This window comes from Carassius auratus, unplaced genomic scaffold, assembly GCF_003368295.1.
Source record: "Carassius auratus strain Wakin unplaced genomic scaffold, ASM336829v1 scaf_tig00033208, whole genome shotgun sequence".
Lineage (NCBI taxonomy): Eukaryota > Metazoa > Chordata > Actinopteri > Cypriniformes > Cyprinidae > Carassius > Carassius auratus.
The window spans coordinates 7,501-24,971 of record NW_020526060.1 but is presented as its reverse complement, the minus strand read 5'-3'; the positions used below and the strand labels follow the sequence as shown (position 1 = coordinate 24,971).

The 17,471-nt window shown below is 34.7% G+C and overlaps 1 protein-coding gene and 1 pseudogene across 2 annotated transcripts; both read left to right on the top strand.

Moving 5' to 3' along the window:
- The first annotated feature begins 837 nt into the window (after positions 1-837).
- Positions 838-6,119, top strand: LOC113081130 (immunoglobulin superfamily member 11-like; annotated as a pseudogene).
- Positions 6,120-8,465: 2,346 nt separating this feature from the next.
- LOC113081131 (coagulation factor X-like) lies at positions 8,466-16,927 on the top strand. 2 transcript variants are annotated; one of them, XM_026253166.1, is made up of 9 exons: positions 8,466-8,589; positions 9,940-10,036; positions 10,181-10,338; positions 12,907-12,931; positions 13,008-13,121; positions 13,235-13,369; positions 14,239-14,522; positions 14,610-14,724; positions 16,201-16,927. In XM_026253166.1, the coding sequence occupies exons 2-9, from the start codon at positions 9,970-9,972 to the stop codon at positions 16,794-16,796; spliced, it is 1,494 nt and encodes a 497-aa protein (XP_026108951.1). In that variant the 5' UTR covers positions 8,466-8,589; positions 9,940-9,969; the 3' UTR covers positions 16,797-16,927. The 2 variants fall into 2 exon arrangements, with proteins under 2 accessions (XP_026108951.1, XP_026108950.1); XM_026253165.1 differs by having other exon boundaries at positions 8,473-8,589; positions 9,963-10,036.
- Positions 16,928-17,471: the final 544 nt, after the last annotated feature.

The following is a 17,471-nucleotide window of genomic DNA, read 5'->3' as shown; positions in this document are numbered from 1 at the left end:
CAAAGTCATTTAAAATGCTTTATACTCTCAGTGTGTGTGTGTGTGTGTTGAATATTCAAGTAGCTCAGACTGACTACAGCTCTGCTCAGAATGCTGCATAACTAAATGCTTTCAATAATTGACCATTTGGAAAATATGAAACATCCTTATTTCATCTTATTTACATCTTTTAATACTTGCTTTTTAATATCAAACATCAAAAGGAACTCTTTTTTTTAAATTTACGTTCCTGGTCTTGTTTGGTCAGTGCATGTTTTTCTAAAATAATATATATAAATAATAAAAAAAAATATAACACAACTTGCTTTGTCCAGGGTTATTAATGTTAAATAAAATAATAAAAAACATTACTTGAAATAAAATCTAAAAGCTCTTGGTATTTTTCTGCTCCGCAGTCTTCCACGTTTAATTCAGACATATCAAACATACCTTATTAAAACTTTGTTTCATAGTTTAACTCTGCGTCTAGTTAATAAATTTGCATATTTAAATGAACATTTTTATTAAAGATTAAGTGTGATTAGCATTCAAATATTCAGCTTTCAAACTCAGACTACTTCGGCGTGCAGTGATGATGTCATTGGGACATTTGCATACTGATTTGTGATTGGTTGGCTTCAGCTGCTCATTTAGGGCTTAAAAGATGTTGATATTAATAATATAATGCAGCTTTACAGCCAAAATTTGAGCATTTAACACCTTAAACACAAGCTTCTTGAAACAGTCTGTGCTGTGTAAATAAATATGTGCTCTTTCTTGCATTTAATATTCATATTTACCTGTTTTACCTGAAAACCTGCATAAATGAAGAGGTTTCTGTATATTGATGTGTGACAGGTGATCATCTATCAGAGCGGCCAGGTCTTCAGTTTAGCCAATCACATGAACCGCGTGTGGGCTTCGTCTCCATCATGCCCAGCACAAGTGCCTCGATCTTCATCAATAACACACAGCTGTCGGACACAGGGACGTACCAGTGTCTGGTCAACAACCTTCCTGACCGCGGGGGGCGCAACATCGGCGTCATCGGCCTCACTGTGCTGGGTGAGGCACGGGAACATATATATTATATTATAATTTTGACCCATACAATGTATTTTTGGCTATTGCTACAAATATACCCCAGGGATTTCATTATAGAGCATAGTATTCTGTCTGCATGATTCTTCTTCAGTTTACTGTATCCCACAATGCAATGCGGTTTGCTTGACCTTCAGTTTCCAGTGTGGTGAATGAACAAAAAAGCAACATAAACAACAGTATTAAAATCTCTTTTCTTGACTTGTTTTATTATAATTTGATGGATGCTTTTTTCTTAAACAAAATCCGATCATAAATAAGTTGCGTTCGAACAGTATATTATAAACTGTTATAGATTTTATTTATATATGGATTCTTACTTTTATACGATTATAGTATTATTTATATTTCGAATTAGCTTTTATATTTTTAGTTTTCATTTTAATTTGTTTTATTTATTTTATTGTTATTTTATTTATTTATTATTTTTATTTATATTTTGTATTTTTATATTTTGATTTGCCTTTTATAAATTTTTTTAATTTTTGCTTTAGTTTTAGGTCATTTTAGGTACTTATTTATCATTTTATTAGTTGAAGATATTATTTAGGTTTAACCCCATTTTAAATAATTTTTAGTTATTTTTTATTTTATTTCTCTAGCTATTGTAGTTTTTTTTTTTTTTTTTGCTTTTATTTTATATTTTCAGTTTTTATTTTAGTTATTAGAACTTGTCAGTTAACTATTAATTACTATTTAGGTTTAATTAATTTCTTTATTCCGTTTTAGTGTATTTCAGTATTATTTATTGACACATTACACACAGGGTAAGACGCTGATCTGTTCTCTCTCTCTGCGCCTGCAGTTCCTCCGTCCACCCCGTCCTGTCGTGTTCAGGGGTCACTGGACGTGGGCAGTGATGTGATGCTGTGTGTGGTTCGGACGAGGGCATCCCGACACCCACCTACTCCATGGGAGAAGCTGGAGTCGGTGCCCAAACTGCCCCACAATGCCATGCAAAGGTACCAAACCCCTGCCCGTGGGAATCGGGGTAAATGCACAGCTCTTGACTCCTGCTGTGACCTTTGACCTTCCCGGTTCACCGTGTGTGTCTGCCGGGGACCTGACCCGTTCTCTCACAACGTCACGCTTCAGAACACGGCTACAGAATCACGCTTATGTTTGTGAAAGAGTCTCTTCTGCTTATCAAAGCGTCATTTATTTGATTAAAAATACGAGTAAAATTGTGAAATATTTTTGCAATCTAAAATAACTGTTTTCTGTGTGAATCTGTGTTAGCGTGTAATTTTATTCCTGTGATGCACAATCTGTTATTTTCAGCATCATTCCTCCAGTCTTTCAGTGTCACATGATCTTCAGAGAATGTCTGTGGACAGTAGCCTTATTCTAAAGATGCTGTTATATTTTTATGATTAATAAATCAATCAAGTTTTTCACGGCTGTGAGAGACATTTTTACTTTCTCAAACTGTAACAGAGATTCAGCCCCTGATGCAAAAACTACGATCGTACTGCCATCTAGAGTCCATTCAGTTTACTGCAAAATCACTCTGTACTCTTCTAGAACAACAGGGATTCGAGATCATTAGTTGTTTAAATGTATTTATTTCCATATGGAGACTGTTATCAAAGTGTGATTTTCATCCACCAGTCCTACAAAGTACAGTAGTCTTATACAGTAGACAGTAGACAAGAACATATTCAGATCTTGTAAACAGGAGCACAATCTAAATACATTATTTATTTAGTATTCTCAGTGTCATCTGTTAATGGCTTCCACATCAGGAAACCTGTTCTCATATTGGTGTCCCTCAGATGTTTTACTGAGTGTTTTGTGTTGCTCAGATCAGATGCAGGGTTCGGTCACGCTGAGGAACATCAGCTCCAGCACATCTGGACTGTATCAGTGCACGGCTTCGAACGCCATCGGGAAGAGCACCTGCGTCCTCAACCTGCAGGTCGTGGCACGTGAGTCACACTTATTTGCACTAATTCGGTTTTATTATTTTCCCTGATTCCATTTTTCCATTTTAAGGTTTCCAGATTTTTGTTTTACATTTACATTTTTCTGGATTCTGTTTTAAAGGTTTAATTGCATTTTAAATAATCAAAATGCATATTTAATCAATGTAATTCATGCAAATTTTGTAATTCATACTTTATTAAAATGTTTACCATTGCCCTATAATTATAAATTGTAAATAATACATTTGTAAATTGTTATGGAATATAATTTTTTTATTTTTTTATTTACTATTTTTATTAATATATAAATATTTTTATTAATTTTATAAATTTTATTTTAATTTAGTTGTATTTTATTTTCATATCTACAGTACAGACCATAAGTTTGGAAACATTACTATTTTTAATGTTTTTGAAAGAAGTTTCTCCTGCTCATCAAGCCTGCATTTATTTGATCAAAAATACAGAAATAAATGTCCTTTTATGATATAAAACACATTTTTTATTAAAAATGATAGTTATCAAATGAAGGCATAAAATGTAATCGTAAAAATAACTTTCTATTTTTTTTGGCAAACAAACAATGTGCTAAATAACAGGTTTATTGATCAAATCAAAACATGGAGGAAAACTGTGATATTCCTTTTAAAAAACTGAACCTTTATTATAAGGCTGTAGTGAAGACCTTTGAGTTCCTGTCTATATTTGATAATAATCATTTGTGTTTTAATATACACGTACAGCGGTCATCAAATTAAACATGGCTAACTAACATATTAATTAACTTACAATTTAAAAACAGTTTATTAAAAGTTTAACATTGGATTTTTTTTTTTTTTACCAAATTCTGACATTCCACATCATGCTGTAAATATGAGTGTATACTTCAGATCTGTGCACAGACAGTGATGATGGGAGACCACACAGCAGTTATCAGGTTAGATCACACGTCCGGTCTGGTGTGTGACCTCACAGCGGTCTCTCTGTCTCTGATGTGTGACAGCGCAGTCTCAGAGCATCGGTCTGATCGCAGGAATCATCATCACTGCCATCCTGGCGCTCCTCATCTGCTCTTCACTGGGGCTCGTCACGCTCTTCTACTGGAGAAACAAGAACAAGTACGAGGAGGAGGAGATTCCCAACGAGATCAGGTGTGTCTTTATATCAATATAAAGTTCATTTGAAACAACTGAAACATGAAACATCATTTTAATATGATGAAAACAAGTATTTCTTGCACTTTTTAATAAAAAGAGTTTGAAAAAAAAAACTAGAAACACCTTCACAGTCACCTAGCATAATATAATATGTGACCCTGGATCCACCAAAAAAACTATGTATGGGTCAAAATTATCTATTTTTCTTTAATGCCAAAAATCATTAGGATATTAAATAAAGATCATGTTCCATGAAAATATTTAGTAAATTTCCTACTTGTAAATAACTTACATTTTAGGGAGCATATAACTGCATTTATGAATTGTTTTCATTGACAAAATTAAATTTGCGTGTTAAACTGACAGCCCTAGTCTTAATGTTTATATAACTTTAAAAAAAAAATTATTTCCGTTTCTTTACAGAAATATTTTACAGCATAGTTGTAATTCACAGAAATTTCCCACAACCCTCATTTTAACTCTTTCCCCGCCATTATCGAGTTCTCTCATTTTTTACAGGAAAATGCTTCCCCGCTGAAATCATATTCAACATATATTCAAGTGTTGATAAAAAAAGATGCTTTTAGTTTGAATAAACCAGATTTATTTTTGTTTAAAAGTAGAGGCTTCGATCTTTATGTTGGTGTATTGCATATTCATACAGCAAAATATACTGGAGGCCATGCAATTTAAGTCAAAAATTGGTGGTGGCTGCCAACTTTTTTCAAAAATGCTGGCCCGGGAAAGTGTTAAAAGTTTTTTTTGAAATATCTAAATCATTGCTGAATTGAGATCTTCCCATCCCACCTCACACAGGGAGGACGATCTCCCTCCGAAGAGATCCTCATCGGTTAAAGCGTTCCAAGCGGACGCCTCGTCTTCGGAGAACGACACGCTGACGTCCACCAACACCTACAACAGCCGCTACTGGCACAACCCCAAACCCAGCTACGACACCAGCTCCTACACGCGCTACAACGGCGACACGCGACAGACCTTCAGCGCTGGCTCTAACGCGGCGGGAAACGTGCCCTACACCAACGGGAGCCACACCCTGCCTCCGCCCAAGACTCTGGTGGTCACCACAAGCTCCGCCCCCTCGCCGCCCGTCATCGCTCGCAGTAACGGCTCCCTGAGTCTCCGCCCACCTGCCGCCTCGATGCCAGCCGTGACACACGGACAACAACACACGCACTCGTACGCCGTGAGCCAAGCCACGCTAGAGCGCATGGGTGCCGTTCCCGTCATGGTTCCGGCGCAGAGCAGAGCCGGTTCCCTCGTCTGACGTGACGGACGAAATCATAACTCTTTTATAACCGAGTTCAGCTGATGCCAACTAAAACTAATTCCTTAAAGTCCCTTGTTTTTCATATACCCTGTTTGATTGTTAGTTTATTCATTTTTTAAGTCGTGATGATAAACTGGCTTTGCTGCAGGCAGATAAAAGAGCCTCAAAATCACGTATTTCTCGACCCCCATCAAAAAGGTCTGAATGTGCATGATGCTTTGTTTGATTCGAACACAGCTTTTAATAATGATTTTTAACACTCAAAGAGGAATAAGTGTGCGTTTTGAAGCGGATGAGCATTTGTCGGCGAAGTGACTGTGGCCTTCGATTTCAGATTTCGTTTGAAAGAAGAGTCTTACATTAACAATCCTAGTTCAACACTACTGAATAGAGCCGTAGTCTACCTCTTAAACACTACAGATGTCTAATCCATAGTCTAGGTCTCATCATGGAGTATTACAGGAAATCCACTTCAATCAGGTGCTGCTTTCGAACAGGTAGCTGCATTTATTGTTCTCTGTTACATGACTGAGAAATGTTTGAGATATTAACACATGCACTGTTTATTTTGTTCATTTGTTGCTTTTTTTGGTTGTTTTTTTTTTAAATACTGTAAATATTGTAACTACTTGTAGAATAGAATGTGAATTAAAACATTCTTTTGCCCAATTTGTACTTGTGTTTTTATTAGGGGTGCTGCCGATCCGATCACCAATACCCATCTTTTTAAAGTCTTCATTTTATCATGTAGAATTATTCATAGAGATGATCCAATCAAGATTTTTAGACATTTATCCAGGGCCTGAAAAAATAGTCGAGGGGTGGAGGGGACCATTTTTTTGACATTTAAAAAAATATATATATTCACCTAAATGTTTGATTATGCACTGTTTTTTTGTTTTTACAATTGTTTTATTGTTGCACAATTGCTTACACTGTGCAAGCCTGATTTTGTCCACTGTATGTGAAGTTCACACATCACACACGTTTGCAGTGCCTATGTAGTCCATGTGTGGTACAGAAGCAGCACGGACTGAGTGGGAACGGTTAACATGAGCACAGAAAAACATGCACTGCAAACAAAGTAATGTGTTTCTGTGATTATTATGTGTGCGCTGCAAGTGTGCATGTGTGCACGGTCTCCAGGAAAGTGCACGAGCGTTCAATGGTATAAACACTAGCAAAAACTTAAAAGAAAAAATCTAATTTACAAACTTTAGTGATGATGCAACACTGACTTGATAGTGCAAGTGACAATTCATGTGTCAACTGTAAGTCAACTATAGGTTGGCAAACAATTACATTTAGTTCATGAAAGTGACAAAACAAATTTATCTCTTTAGCCCTGACCGATTATCGGCACCGATATTAAACTTTTTTTATGGTTATCGCTATCAGTCATTTTCAAATCCGACTTGCAGATTAAATTATTTTATAAATTATTGCAATTATTAATTAAAAACAAATATCCAAGCTCAGCCCAGATGAAAAAAAGTAACACAAAAGTATAATTTTTTACACATTTAGTTACTTTTTAAGGAGTAACACAATATTATATTGCATCAATTTTAAAGTTACTTTCCCCAACACAGTATAGGCTGACAAACAATTACATTTAGTTCATGAAAGTGACAAAACACGTTTATCTCTTCAGCCCTGACCGATTATCGGTGCCGATATTAAACTTTTTTTATGGTTATCGCTATCAGTCTTTTTCAAAACCGATTTGCAGATTAAATAATTAAAAAAATATTACAATTATTAATTAAAAACAAATAAACAAGATCAGCCTAGATGACAAAAAGTAACACAAAAGCATAATTTTAATAAAAAGTAACACAGTTACTTTTTAAGGAGTAACACAATATTGTATTTCATTATTTTTAAAAGTTACTTTCCCCAACACAGTATAGGCTGACAAACAATTACATTTAGTTCATGAAAGTGACAAAACACGTTTATCTCTTTAGCCCTGACCGATTATCGGCACCGATATTAAACTTTTTTATGGTTATCGCCATCATTTTCAAAACTGATTTGCAGATAAAATAATTTAAAAAATTATAGTAATTTTTTTAATTAAAAACAAATAAACAAGCTCAGCCCAGATGACAAAAAGTAACACAAAAGCATAATTTTAATAAAAAGTAACACAGTTACTTTTTAAGGAGTAACACAATATTGTATTTCATTACTTTTAAAAGTTACTTTCCCCAACACAGTATAGGCTGACAAACAATTACATTTAGTTCATGAAAGTGACAAAACACGTTTATCTCTTCAGCCCTGACCGATTATCGGTGCCGATATTAAACTTTTTTTATGGTTATCGCTATCAGTCTTTTTCAAAACCGATTTGCAGATTAAATAATTAAAAAATTATTACAATTATTAATTAAAAACAAATAAACAAGATCAGCCTAGATGACAAAAAGTAACACAAAAGCATAATTTTAATAAAAAGTAACACAGTTACTTTTTAAGGAGTAACACAATATTGTATTTCATTACTTTTAAAAGTTACTTTCCCCAACACAGTATAGGCTGACAAACAATTACATTTAGTTCATGAAAGTGACAAAACACGTTTATCTCTTTAGCCCTGACCGATTATCGGCACCGATATTAAACTTTTTTATGGTTATCGCCATCATTTTCAAAACTGATTTGCAGATAAAATAATTTAAAAATTATAGTAATTTTTTTAATTAAAAACAAATAAACAAGCTCAGCCCAGATGACAAAAAGTAACACAAAAGCATAATTTTAATAAAAAGTAACACAGTACACAATACTGTATTGCATCACTTTTAAAAGTTACTTTCCCCAACACAGTATAGGCTGACAAACAATTACATTTAGTTCATGAAAGTGACAAAACACATGTTTATCTGTTTTTTTATACAGTAATCTGGTTTGATTTAAACCGTTATTGTTCGTTCAGTGGAGTGTTTACGCTGATTTAAGAGTTTGTGCAGGTTGTGTGTGTTCATATGTGTGTAAACACTGTCTGTCTAAAGGTCGATGCTGTAGTGCAGTACAAATAGTGATTTTTAGGACTGCTGTCTTCAGAAACACTGAAATAGTAAAAGTGAACCTGCTCAGGACTGACCTAAATCGGGTCAAACGACTCAAAAAGGTGAGAAAATACAATTACATTTATACATTTAGCAGACGCTTTTATCCAAAGCGACTTACAGTGCATTCAGTCTAAACATTGTTTTATTAGTATGTAAATACTATTGATTATTCAAAAGAACAGAAAACAATTCAAAGATCTGTGCTTGAATGCTTTCTATTTGATTTTGGGTGTTTTATTATTGAATATATTAATATTAAGCTGTGCTGTAGATATTAACTACTGTTGAATAAAATTTAAGACCTGTTCAGACTGAGAATTATAAATATATTCTAACAATATCATTCCTCTGTGTCGTTATCTTTATGGTTATTTTGAACTTATTCTCATGGAATTAGTACTATTTATGTTTGTTATTATCGTTAAGGCCCGTTCATACCATGAACAACAACCACAGCAAATTGCAATAACTATATGAGCGTAAACCACATTAACAGATGTTTACCTTGGCAACAAATTTAGGTTGTAAAAACATTGGGGGAACATTGTTTTGAAATGTTTCTGAACAGGATATAACATTATTTAAATGTTACAAAAATGTTTCTTACAATTTTCTGCTGACTTTATTTTCACCCAAAATGTAACAGTATTTGAACGATTAGTTGTAATATTATAAGAATGTTCAAATTACATTTTTTTGTGTGATTTGAATGTTATCTTAATGTTTTTTCAGAAACCTTCTACTAATTTTATTTTCACCCAAAATATAGCGTTATTTAAATGTTTATTTTTTATATTCTAAAGATATAAATGTCCATTTTGTTTGTAAACATGATTTAAAGGTGACTAAAAAAAATTTTCTCAGAAGTCCCAAAAAATATTTACCCAAAATATTACCTTATTTGAAAGTTTATTTTTAATATTCTAAGAGCATTAAATGTCCAGTTTTCATGATTATAAAAATTTTAAAAAAGAGTACAAATAATCTCAAAATACTTTAATGATACACAATTAATTTAAAGAGAGTTATGTCTCAGGATGGATTGCATGGTTTAAGAAACTTGAATTAATGCTGTCATTTATAACAAATCTTTTTCAAACGTAAATTAAATGCTAATTACAACAGGCATGGTCTTGACATTGAAAAATGCAAAGGATGTACAAATTTTAGAAATGCTGAAAAAATATTGGGAATCATTTAAAAATCCGCTGATCATGGTTTCGAGTATCAATATATCTCCACTTTCCCACCTGACTTTTATCAGGTTAGATGGCATGATTTGGAAAGGTTTATTCCAACAACATTCTTATAGTTGTGTGTAGACTCCACTAAACACGATTTTTTAAACTCTATCATTATGGTTATAGTTTGTGGTGTCAACAGGCCTTCAGTTTTGTCTTGTTTATCAGATTCATTTACACCAAATCTGCAGTTTCTTGATGTCTGAATCAATGAGCTGGATGATTCTTCTCTTAATTCATCTGACCTCAGCGCTCCAGTCACCAGGTGATCTATCTGTCTGTCTGTCTGTCTGTCTGTGTGTGTGTGTGTATGTCTCTGTCTGTGTGTGTGTGTGTGTGCGTGTGTGTGTGTGTGTCTGTCAGTCTCTCTATCTGTCTATCCCTGATCAAGCGTGTTTATTGTGTTCAGTGTTTCTGGAGAGGCGTGATGCTGTTCATCTGCTCAGGAACCGAAGGGCAAACGTCTTCCTGGAGGAGATGAAGCCTGGGAATCTGGAGCGGGAGTGTTATGAGGAGCGCTGCTCTCTAGAGGAGGCGGCCGAGATCTTCCAGAGCAGAGAGAAAACAGTACAGTCACACCACATCATCTTATTCTGCTCTGCATGGCCTTCTTGTGCTCATATATGGCTCTTTGGAGATTAATTATGATCTTGATGTATCATCCGGTTCATCAGATCAGAATCTCAGTTTCTAGGCTCTTTTAAAGCAGTGCCTCTACATTATGATTTATTATTAGTGACCTTAGACCACAAGCCCAGTCATAAGGGTCTTATCATAATTTCTTGAGAAATCACCTTTAAACTTGTCCAAATGATGTCCTTAGCAATGCATATTACTAATAATAAATATATAATTACAGTAGGAAATTTACAAAATATCCTCATGGAATTATTTTATTAATATAAAAAAATCAATAATTTTGACCTATACAGTGTACTGTTGGCCATTGCTACAAATACACCCATGCAATTTATGCTGGGCTGCTTTGTGCTCCAGGGTCACATTAGTAATAGTATTTACTAACAAAATAGCAATTTCTATTTCTATTACAACCCTTTTGAAATATTTCAGGCATAAAAAAAATTAAAATAATATTTCCTCATACATCCAGCTCAGATCATATCTTGATTTTAAGATTTTTATGCTGATTGTCATTTATGTATTTCATTGCATTATATGTTCAGATCATTTAAATCTCATCTTACTAAGACATTATTGTAGATATATCTGTAGTGACGACTGATTTTAATATAATTTTAAAATGCATTTCAAGCATCAGAATTTTTTTTTTTTCTTTTTACAAAATTACATAGTTTCAGTTTCAAAATAAAGAAAGTTCCCTCCATATTCTTATTATATCACACTTTATGAGCCATAAAAGCCTGATGGATCATATGCAGAGGTGGGTAGTAACGAGTTACATTTACTTCGTTACATTTACTTGAGTAATTTTTCGGGGGTAACGAATACTTTTCGGAGTATATTTAAAGATGGGTACTTTATACTCTTACTTGAGTACATTTTTTGGGAAAAATCTGTACTTTTACTTCGTTACTGTGGGCGACGCCCCTCTCGTTACTTTATCTTAATGCAATAAATGCTTCAGTTTATTCCAAACGCGCCGTCTACTTTTTTCTGGACAATGAGCGATGCCCATTCGCGAATGATTCATTCTTTTGAGTCAACTCTGTTCAAAGGCTTGATCAAACCAATTGGCAAACGAGTGAATTGGTTCATGAATCAGTTTGATTGAGTCGTTCAGTTCCATGCTGCACGCGCTGAGCTCTGAAGCGGTTCACTCAGAGTTGTAACGTTTAAGAATATTAGCCGCGTTGAAAACGGGGCTATGGAACTGCACTGAATTGAAAGCAAATCTACAAAGGCTATTATTTGCTTGCGATGGAGATCCTTATTAGATGAACACCGCGTGTGCTGTCTACTGTTTAACAGGTAATAACTTGGGCTACATTCGATTACAGTACACGATACCACTGTGATATTAGTTTGTTGTACGTGTGTGGCTTATAACAGGTTGAATGCAGCTTCCAAAAGACAAAGAATAGCCGATTAAGATTTTATTAATTTTAATACAATCACACCAGTGCGAGTACGTTCAGCAAGTCATATCATCAGCTGCTAAATTCAGATCTGTGATCGCTTGCTGGCGCTGAGCCAGACACAGACGCGTTTTTACAGCGCTGCGCATTATAACCAATCACACACGGTTCTGTTGAGCTTTTGAATGCAATGGCCAATCAGAGGTGTTCCGATGAGTCATCGCTGAAATGCCGGTGCTTCCTTCACTCGCTCACTTACTGAATACCTCTTTCTGCCGAATTCTCTCGTCAGAAACAACAAAGTGCAGATGTGTGTACGAATCTATAATTAAGATATTGATTTCACAGTGTTAACAGTTTCAGTGATTTTAATGGTAGTTTCTGAGAGTGAATGATATCTAGACTGTCAGTGAAAATTATGTTTAATAATGTAAATGTTATTTGCTCTCTTTCTGAACAATGAAAGATTAGTAGCAATATTTATATCACATTAACTTTCAATGTTAAATTCACATTTAAAATAAAGTCAGTCGTATTAAAAATATGTTATGGCATGACACCTATATTTGTTACTTAAATAAACAGACAGGGTTTTATAATAAATTACATAAATTGGATTAAAGGCTGATGAAATATATACATTTATACACACACACATACATTACATACATTTTTTGTCTATATATCTATATAAAAAAAGGCTCCGTATATATGACCCAAAGTAACTAGTAACTAACTACTTGAGTAGATTTTTTATCCGATACTCTTTTACTCTTACTCAAGTAACTATTCAAGACTAGTACTTTTACTTTTACTTGAGTAAATATTTCTAGAATTACTTTTACTTTTACTTGAGTAAAGTTTTTGGGTACTCTACCCACCTCTGATCATATGATACTCAAAAAAAAACTACTTTTTTGTAAAGTATTAGAGAGTAAAAAGATATTTGTATGACTTAAAGATTCTTCTATGACATCACACCTTTTTAAAAACCTCTTAAGTTCTAAATGGAACTTTTATTTTGAAGAATCCAATCACATCATTGTCGTCTGACTCTCATGTCCTTGTGTTCTTTTAGATGGAGTTCTGGTACAAATATCAGAGTAAGACTTTTCTCGATACACCATTTTCTGCATAAACTGATTATGATGGAGCTGATTGAGTTGTCGTCCTGTGTAGATCTGAATCTGTGTAGATTTAACCCGTGTCTGAATGGAGGAATCTGCAGCGAGAGCCGCGGCATTCGCGAGTGTCTGTGTCCTCCGCAGTACAGCGGGACGAACTGTCAAACAGGTTCATTCGTCTGCGTTTACCGCAGAATACACACTGCATAGTTTTGAGCTGTTGACTGCTTAGTCTTTCTCTCGAGCAGCCAGCAGGTTGACCGTGTGTCTGTGTGTCTTCAGAGGTGTTTGACTGTAAGTTTAAGAACGGAGGGTGTCTGCATTACTGCAGTCAGTCGGAGCAGACGGCTGGTGTTGTGTGCAGCTGCGCAGACGGTTACCAGCTGGATGAAGACGGACGCAGCTGCAATCCATCAGGTACAAACACACACCTCTACTCAACTCAAACAAGAGCTGAAACTAGCAGAATCCATTTAGTAGAATTTATTGCATTTATAAAAAATTAAAACATTTTTTTTTTTTTTTACCGGTGAATCTTAATCTTGTTTCACTTTGAAATTAATTATTTGGGCATTAAGAAAAATAAAACAAAGCCTTTTTAGGACCATTAACATGATTAGCACTCTGACTTCCTTTTTTATTATTATAGTTATATAACATCTTTTTAATCACAAATTTACATCACTAATGTCTTATTGTAGTCTTTATTCTCAAAAATAGTTCCCATTACAGTGTATTACAATATTTCGTTACATTAAAGACAAATATGATAAAGATTTATATCTGTATATGATATATACAAATACAAAATTTTATTTTAAACATTTCTCGAGCATTTAAAAAAAAATTATAAACATGTCTATATAAATATATTTATACACTATAGATAGAAAAATAGATGCATTTATTTTATTTTATAATTTAAAAAAAAATTCTATATAGTTTTAAGTTTTAGATTTTAATTGTAACTTGGTTTAGTTTTATTTATGTTAGTACTTCAAATATTGAGAAATAAGTTTACATTTTTAATTAATTAATTCTTTATATTATTTAATTTCATCTGTTAAAAGTTTATTTAAAATAACGAAATAATATATTCTATGCTTTAATGTTTATTTTTATTTAACGCTAACAACTTATTTATAATTATAATCTTTTTTTTTTGGTCAATTAATATTTTTTTAGGTTATTTATTTTTTAACTACATGATAAATGACCTGTGGTTGTTTTTATAAGAGTAAACACCTAACACACTGATGAGAAGTATCTGTGTGTGTGTGTGTTAGTGCAGTATCCGTGTGGGAAGCAGTGGATTGGTGGGATCATGTCTCGCTCACTGGATGATGTTAGCCTCACGGATGCTGATTATGCAAACCACACCCACACCACAACAAACTCCTCCCACTCATTACATAAAAACAGTTCACTGGTAAACACGACTCACAAGCCAAACCAAACCGATCCAGCATCACAGGAGCTGTCTGACACAGGAAGTGACATCAGCGGCGTGAACGAGGACTCGCGCATCGTCGGAGGTCAGCTGCAGGGTCAGGGCGGGAGTCCGTGGCAGGTGAGTGACGTCTGCGATCATTCAGGAGACCGTCATCGCTCTGAATGAAGAGCTTGTGTTAAATGACCTGCACCGCATCATCTGCAGGTTCTTCTTCGTCGTAAGGATGAGTACGGCTTCTGTGGGGGGTCTCTGATCAGTCAGCGCTGGGTCGTGACGGCAGCTCACTGTCTCCAGCAAACACCAGATCATGTGACCATCGGTCTGTAGCACCCATTCACATCTATATGAGTGTGTGATAAAGGATTACAAATCACTTTCATGAGGAATTATGAGTGTGTGTGTGGGTGTGTGTGTATATATATATTAGTTTAGTTTTTTTCTAAGTTCAAAAGAACATTCATTTGAAGTAGAAATCATACTGTAACATAATACATTTACTTTTTAGATTAATTCATTAAATCCTAATAAATAATGTTAATTAAAATATTAATGTTCCGCTGTATTTTCAGTATTTAATTTTTGTCACGTATTTTTCCTAAAGGAATAATGATTTTATATATAATTATATAAGTATGCAAGTGAAAGGAAGGAATGAGTAAATAAATAAATACAGGAGGAACATTTTCTACACCAATATCTGTAATACTTAATACAACAAATATGTTTTATTTTTGTAAAAAAAAAAAAAGTTTATTCATTATACAGCATGCATTTGTTGTGCTTAATTTATTCTGATGTAAAAATCATTGTTTAAGATGATTATTCATGCATTACAGTAATAAGAATGAGATTCTTGTTCACTAGTTATAAGCATTTGTTAGGAAATGCTTTGGTTGTAATGAACAAGGTCACATTGCAAAATTACAGTAATCATTAATTAATAAAGTTCTATCTATCTATTGTTCTATCTATCATTCTATCTATCTCTATGTGTGTGTGTGTGTGTGTGTGTGTGTGTGCATGAGTGTGTTGTTTTGCAATGATTGAAATACTATTATAGTGTTTGTTCATATTTTTTTCAGTTAATTTTTATAGATGTTATTTTCTGTTTTCTGTAATCAAGTTTTTTTTTGTCTATTATGATTATATATATATGTATATAGTACTGTTTCGTGCCTATAATAGTTTTTATTAGGCTTTAGTTGTTAGTAGTTTTTTTTAAGTTGTAGTTATTTTTGCATGTCATCTTAAACTAAGCGAATTGAATATGTAATCCGAACAACTGACAAAGATTTATTTTTATTTGTATTTCAGTGAAATTAAAAATGTTTTAGTCTGAGGTAGTGATAATAATCCATATACCGTATTTTTCGGACTATAAGTCGCACCTGAGTATAAGTCGCATCAGTCCAAAAATACGTCATGATGAGGAAAAAAACATATATAAGTAGCATTTATTTAGAACCAAGAGAAAACATTACCGTCTCCAGCCACGAGAGGGCGCTGTATGTCTTCAGTGTAGACTACAGGAGAACTGAGCAGCATACAGCGCCCTCTGGTGGCTGTAGAGGGTAATGTTTTCTCTTGCTTCATGTCAAATTAATTTAGATAAATAAGTCGCACCTGACTATAAGTCGCAGGACCAGCCCAACTATGAAAAAAAGTGCGACTAATAGTCCGGAAAATACGGTATATTATATACTATACATATAAGCATCATCAAATTAGATTAGATTGTTTTGGGGAGGGTTGTAATGTTGCACTAATCCCAGACGTGTGTTTGACGTTCCCGCAGGAGACTATGATAAGATGCGTCCAGACAAAGACGAGCAGAAGATCACGGTGCAGAAGATCGTCGTCCACCCACACTTCCACGACTACACCTTCGACAGCGACATCGCTCTGCTCTATCTGTCCCATCCCGTCACTCTGGGGCCCTTCTCCGTCCCCGTCTGTCTGCCCGATGCCAACCTGGCCACGCGGCTGCTGAAGCCCGGGGAGCAGGGCCTGGTGTCTGGATGGGGCTCCACGGGCTTCCTGCGGCTCTCCTCCCGCTTCCTGAGGAAGGTGGTGCTTCCTGTGGCCGATCAGATGAGCTGCATCAACTCCACCGAGCACGTCATCACCGACAACATGTTCTGCGCCGGATACCTGCTGGAGGAGATGGACGCCTGCACAGGGGACAGCGGCGGCCCCTTCGTAGTCAACTACAGGGGCACCTGGTTCCTGGCCGGCGTGGTGAGCTGGGGCGAGAGATGCGCTGCCGAGGGCAAATACGGCGTTTACACCCGACTGGGGAACTACTTGCCCTGGATACGTGAAGAGATGATGAAAGAGGAATCGGGACGCAGCCGGAGCCAGTCCACTACTGAAGCTCAAAAACACCTGTGACCCAACACCGGTCTGAAGGGTCTAGAGAGTTATACAGCATCTGAAAGCTGAGGAAATCATCTTTCCATTGATGTATGGTTTTTAGGAGGACTATATTTGTCTGAGATACAACTATTTGAAAATCTGGAATCTGAGAGAGCAAAAAAAATGATAAAATCATCTTTAAAGTTGTTCAAATGAAGTTCTTAGCAATGCATATTACTCATCAAAAATTTGATTTACAGTAGGAAATTTACTAAATATCTTCATGGAACATGATTTTTGGCATAAAAGAAAAATCTGCAATACAATGTATTTTTGGCTATTGCTATTTTTATACCCCAGAGACTTCAATTTATGCATTTAGCAGACGCTTTTATCCCAAGCGACTTCAGGCTTACAATTTTTACCTATCTATTTTATGATTTAAGACTGGTTTTGTGCTGCAGGGTCACAGATACGATTTAAAAAAATTTTTTAATATATTTTTAAAAACAGCAAAAATGTGTGAATTATAAAATATATTTATGTGAATGCTTTATATCCATTCATATTTTTGGGCATTTAAAAATTTTTTTTTTTAAAAGAGCAAAATATATTTACAGTGAACATAAATATGGCAAATTATTATTAGTATTATTATTATAAAAAAATATCAAGCAGCTTTACAATGTAATCCATCTGGAATATATATAT

Coding starts and splice junctions, on each gene's coding strand:
- LOC113081131 (XM_026253166.1), top strand. CDS start 9,970: ATGTCTGAATCAATGAGCTGGATGATTCTTCTCTTAATTCATCTGACC. Junction 10,339..12,906: donor TCCAGAGCAGAGAGAAAACA/GTACAGTCACAC, acceptor GTGTTCTTTTAG/ATGGAGTTCTGGTACAAATA. Junction 14,725..16,200: donor ACCAGATCATGTGACCATCG/GTCTGTAGCACC, acceptor ACGTTCCCGCAG/GAGACTATGATAAGATGCGT.